Source organism: Phlebotomus papatasi, chromosome 2 (assembly GCF_024763615.1).
Source record: "Phlebotomus papatasi isolate M1 chromosome 2, Ppap_2.1, whole genome shotgun sequence".
Classification (NCBI taxonomy): domain Eukaryota; kingdom Metazoa; phylum Arthropoda; class Insecta; order Diptera; family Psychodidae; genus Phlebotomus; species Phlebotomus papatasi.
This window is the reverse complement of record NC_077223.1, coordinates 66,738-72,403: the sequence shown is the minus strand read 5'-3', so window position 1 is coordinate 72,403 and position 5,666 is coordinate 66,738. Positions and strand designations below refer to the sequence as shown.

Below are 5,666 nucleotides of genomic sequence, written 5' to 3'. Positions count from 1 at the left end.
GTTTCTTGTCATTCAATCGGATACTTCGTGTGGCTTCGGGATAGTCGTGCGACTTCGTGAGCATCGCGAATTTCTTTCGTGTTTTCTAATCATTTCCTTCTCTTTCGTATTTTCTATTATGGCTGATTTAATAATATTGTATTATAACATTATAATAATATTGTAAAAAAGAGAGTATTCACGTAAAATTGTTGAATAAAAATTGAATTTTAAATAAATTGAAATACATATTTTTATGTAGTTAAAATAATGTTTAGAAACATTAGAAAGGGTAGAAGAAATGTAGAAATTATCTAAATACTCTAAAGAAATTCTGCCGATAATTTTAAAATTTTCTATAGAAATTCTGCAGAAAATTCTGCAGAATTTTCATACAACGATCGGATCCACCTTAGAACAAAATTCTGCAGAAATTCTGCTGATTTTTCGGCAGTTAGTAATTCAAATCTGACGAATTTCTGCAGAATTCTGCGGAATTTGCCGGGTGGGATGGTCATTTCCATCCCTCGACCTCCAATCGCGCTGCAATTGCACACTCACTAGCGATCATGGATAATATTTTCTTTGCTGGATTTTATAATCACACTTTTGTGAGCGTTAAGTTGCTCAAAATTTGAATTTTGCGATAAATTTTCTGTTTGTTTCTTAGGGCTTAATAAGATTTTCACTGAACAATAAAACACATTTATTTTATTACAAAGTATTCTTTTCATCATCTAAAAAGTGGAATTTCGTGTATTTTGAAACTAATAGATTAAAGGACATCGAAAAAACAAATTGTTACAGTCGATAAAAAATCTATATTATAGTAAAAAACGATGTTACTTCTTGGCGACTACAACGCCACTGAGAAAGTGTCATGACAGTGGGTTTTTTTTTATTTACTATGAGTATCGCGTTGCTTTAAATGTAAATTTTAAGTCTTTTTCACAGCATTGGTAAGTAAATTTTTGTTCTGCAATCCTTTTTGGTACCCTTGTGCTTTATTTAATAATGAAAGTGAAGTGATATCACAAAAATTGCAGTAATATTTTTGAAAAAAATTTCTCCTCGACATTACACAATTCTCTTTTTGACCAGTGGCGTCCATAAAGCGTCGAATTTCCCCTCACTGTTGTTTTATCCTGCTTTTTCCCCTCATTGTTTTCTATCCTACTTATTTTTCAATTCATTGTTTTGAGTACACTATTCTAGAAAAATTGCAACCCTGCATAAATACCCACTTAGTTGTGTTTTAAAATATTTTGCTTTTTTTATTGCAGATTGTATTCTTGGAAAAGCTATTGGAAGTGAAAAGCCATCCCCAAAAGGTGGTGTACAAGTGTGGGTTCTGCATGAGTGTGTAGCTAACTTGGAGAAAATAACAGAAAAGAAATAATTAAAGAAGAAATTAAAGAAGAGGTGAAGGACGAAAAACTAAGTCAGGAAATCACTGACTGCAAGTTAGAGAAGGACAGATAATAAAAAATAAAATCAATAATGGGAGATCAACAGTTCTTTTTAAAATGGAACGACTTCCAAACGAACATGGTGACGTCCTTTCGGCATCTGCGGGATGAAAAGAGCTTTACAGATGTAAGTATCTAATTTAGTTATTTTATCTGTCCCCTCATGCTCTCCCTTCGTCATCAGGCTTGAAATGACGTTTGCCAAAAGGAGAGAAACTAATAATTACAAAGTATGTAAGCTACATTTAGCTGCAGCAGCAGCATATTGGGTATCAGGGTTGCGCCTTTACATAGTAAAAAATATTTTTTACATTTTACATGTAAAAAACATATAAAAAAAGGAAAATTAAGCATTTTTGAATCTTTTAAACATTTCCTGTAAGCAATATCAATATTAATATTGCTTACGAGGAATATCAAGAAAACATTCTTGGGAAAGCCATGAACAAAATTTTGTTATGAAAACCTATTGATGTGAAGTAAATCAACGATTTTGTACACATAAAATATACTCTGTGGTAAAATAACGTTACTATTTTCTAATTAATCGTTCTTTTTCTACAGATAGGTATTTCAGAATATTGCCTGTATTAAATCCTTAACATGTTGATTTTTTTTTACCTTTAACGTATAATAGAACCAAAATTAATATTGTTAGTAAACATGTGAAACAATGAGACTTAACCCTCTAACAGTGTTTTCTTTAATATCCAAAAAAAGTAGTTAAATAATTTTGTCTACGGTAATTAATGGTCCACTGAACTCAAAAATACCATCCATTCTTCATTATCTCTTTCCGTTTGGGCGCCAGGTGAGAAAAGGTAAAGACCGCCTCCAGGCGGTCATATCGGTTTAAGGCATAAAAAGACTGAAATATTTTTATTGAAAGATAGTGAACAAATAGTAAAATAAATGAGTTATAAACGTTTTTTTATGGATGAATGTTCTATGATTAGTTAAGAAATGATAATTTTTAGGACAAAACCGTTTATAATTTTTATAATTAGACGTTAGTGAAGCTCTAGGTCTAGGTGTTTTAATGAGACTGATTTTAAACTAATAGGTCGCAGGCTAGGTATGAAAACGTCATCTTCTCGTATAATTTGAAGTTCCTTTGAAATACATTGCTCATCTTCTGGTTTTATTTCACGATCTGGGGCATTAAAGGACGAATTAGGGAATTCATCATCACTGTTGAAGTCTGCTTCTTTATCAATTTTGCTTAATTCGCAGAAATCGACAATTTTACTCATTCTGGATAGTCTTCGTGTAATCTCAATTGTTTTCCATGATTAATATATTGCAAAATAATAATATATTTTACTAGAACAAGTAAAACAATTAAACAAAAAAATCGGTAATTTTTGAAAATTTTACACCTAAACCGATAAGACCGCCCACAGGCGATCTTACTTTTTTTCTTCTAAAACTCATACTTTTAGTTTTCTCACACTTATGAATTGAAATATACGAACTAGAATAACATATCTTTCAGGAAATAAGATTCTTACTACAGTTAGATTACTTTAAAACAATCTTTTTTGCACTTGAAAACGAAAAATGTCACGAACGAGATTTTGTTGTTTTTTCTCTGACCTGTCACACAAAACTGAAGATGGTAAGCAAACGAAAGGTCAAAATGAGTTCAGCTTCAGAAAATAAGTTAGTAAGACTATAACTGAGGACACTGTAACTTTGCATTCTAATAATAAAGCACGATGGCTTTTAGAATAATTATCACAAAAACTTTCATTACCACAGAATCAGTGGAATGCGATATCTGGAATGTGATATCTTGGACAAGGTATATAGCAAAATCCCCAAAAAAATATCGTTATGAAGAGAGCAGCAAATAAATCTCAATTTCACTGATTTTTACAATAGTGATGATTAACAGAAACCGCAGAACAATTGGAAAACTCCCTGAGCATGTAGATATAGAAGTTCCAAAATTATTAATTGTTTAGATTTAGATGGTTACTATTATATTGGTTCAACCGGGTAGTAGAAAATTTGAATTGGGATTGATAGTGAATTTCATCGTGCATTTTAGACGACAAGCTTTACAGCAAAAAGCCGCAAAATATTTTCCTGATTACAGAGAAATCTTTGATTGAGTAAAAAATAAAAAAAATTAACTTGATATTTGATGGGTATCAATCAATTTCAAATTCACCATTATTCAAGTGGAACGTTTTGACAAATTTGCCCCAGTTTCCCCTAAACCTTTAAATGAGTAGTAGAATTGTCCTTCTTATTGTTCATAATGTAGTTAGTATTCTTTCTCGCTTCGGTGGGAGCCTAGTTACAATTAATTTTGAATACAAAATATTATATTCACTCTTTTACCTCTTCGACTTTCCAGGTTACTCTGGCTTGTGAAGGGCAAACGTGCAAAGCTCACAAGATGGTTTTATCAGCCTGCAGTCCATACTTCAAGTCTCTGCTTGAGGTAAAAGTGTTTTGCTAAATATAAAAAGCAAAAAAAAAAAAAGAATTATGTTTGCAGGAAAACCCATCGAAACATCCAATAATAATCCTAAAGGATGTGTCCTACAGTCATCTACAAGCCATTCTGGAGTTTATGTACGCTGGTGAAGTAAATGTGTCGCAGGAACAACTTCCCGCATTTCTCAAGACAGCAGACCGACTCAAAGTAAAAGGATTGGCCGAGACTCCGGCCACAATTAAGCGGGAAGGTTGATAATCATGAGCAACATGTCAGGAATAGATGGATCGGTGTAAGATGGGATAGATTCGATTTATTTTTCTTTTCGGACTTAATCTTAGGAGCACGTAAAAATTGACACGCATCAGAGTAAATGAAAAATTGTGTATGTATTTGTCTAAATAATCTTGCATTTCCTTTATTACAAAAAACATGTAGTAAATACAAAAATTGAAAAAGTTTGGAAATTTATGTTCTTTTCAATTCGGATAAATATGATAAAATTTTGCATTTTTAATGGATTTTCTCAAAATGCAAATTTGTATTAAGTTTGTTGTGAGATAATTCTTGTTAATAGATTTTTGTTTTTTTTTTTTACACAATCCAATGAAAATGACACTATGTTACCACAATAAACCTTAGCAGGTTTTCTTTTAACTTTATAAAAGAAATAAAGGAAACATTTTATAAACAATATAAAAGAATGGATTCCTTTTGTTTCTCATAGTATAATTGTGAAGAATTCTTTATTGAGGAGGAGCCACAATAAAGTTAAAAGAAATATCCTTTTTAAATGATTCTGTTAATTGGTTAAATTTCTACCACGAATAAATATTTAAAACAGAATATGAAAAAGGTAAAAAATAACAAATAAGAAGTTGAAAGGAGAGAAAATAGGATGTAAGCTAGAATAAATTTATGGGCAATTCGTAGTTAATTTCTGAATGAAAACAAAAAATGTATGAATTTAGAAATATACCAGGCATATTCTTTTTCAAAAAAACAAAAAACAAAAAAAGAATTCATAATAATAAAAATAAGGAGCGAGAATTAAATATTGAAAGATGAAAACAAGAGCATGTTATGCTCTTTGGTAATTTTGTGGATTTTTTCCACGATTTTTTTTTTATTTTTTCGGAAACAATATTTTTCCTTTTTATTTTTAATTATTTCATTTCATATAGATTAAAAATATGTACAAACCAAGTTGGAAATCGATTTAAAAGAATTATTAAGGATGAAATTGCAGGAAAAAATAGGTGTGATTATGAAGGAATCACACCTAACACAATATAGAGAATGAATTTCAGAGGAAACAAACTAACTGACATTTATATTATATTTTTACCATAAGTTTTCTTTTAATATTCGTTTTCGACACGTCCATTTTTTAAAACTAAAAGTGTATAAACTTTTTCTAATGCGCTATGTGAAAAATTAATGGAAAAAGCTAAACAAGTAAATTTTACAAGGAAGTAAAAAGATTTATGAGAAATCCTAAAATAATTTCCAAAATCGCATTGTACTTGCAGTGACGATAAGTTACAATACAGACTATGATGGTAAAAATAGTTTTTTTTTACAATAATACGTTTAGTTTTCAATACACAAAATATATTATATATTTTAATAATACAACACACTGATTATATGCGATAAATAAAATACAGTAAATATTTAAATTGAAATAGGCATGAGAAAAGTGTATTTTACCTAATATTATAATTAATTATTCTTGATAAAAAACGATTTATATACATTATATAAAA

At 30.0% G+C, this 5,666-nt stretch overlaps 1 protein-coding gene across 1 annotated transcript; it reads left to right on the top strand.

The window, feature by feature from the left end:
- Nucleotides 1-835: 835 nt before the first annotated feature.
- LOC129802024 (longitudinals lacking protein-like) lies at nt 836-5,666 on the top strand. The gene is made up of 4 exons (XM_055847561.1): nt 836-938; nt 1,263-1,575; nt 3,814-3,900; nt 3,958-5,666. The coding sequence occupies exons 2-4, from the start codon at nt 1,480-1,482 to the stop codon at nt 4,150-4,152; spliced, it is 378 nt and encodes a 125-aa protein (XP_055703536.1). The 5' UTR covers nt 836-938; nt 1,263-1,479; the 3' UTR covers nt 4,153-5,666.

Bases quoted from the DNA above. Each gene is read 5' to 3' on its own strand.
- LOC129802024 (XM_055847561.1), top strand. From the start codon at position 1,480: ATGGGAGATCAACAGTTCTTTTTAAAATGGAACGACTTCCAAACGAAC. The intron at 1,576-3,813 runs GTAAGTATCTAA...TCGACTTTCCAG, and splicing joins ATGAAAAGAGCTTTACAGAT to GTTACTCTGGCTTGTGAAGG. The intron at 3,901-3,957 runs GTAAAAGTGTTT...TTATGTTTGCAG, and splicing joins ACTTCAAGTCTCTGCTTGAG to GAAAACCCATCGAAACATCC.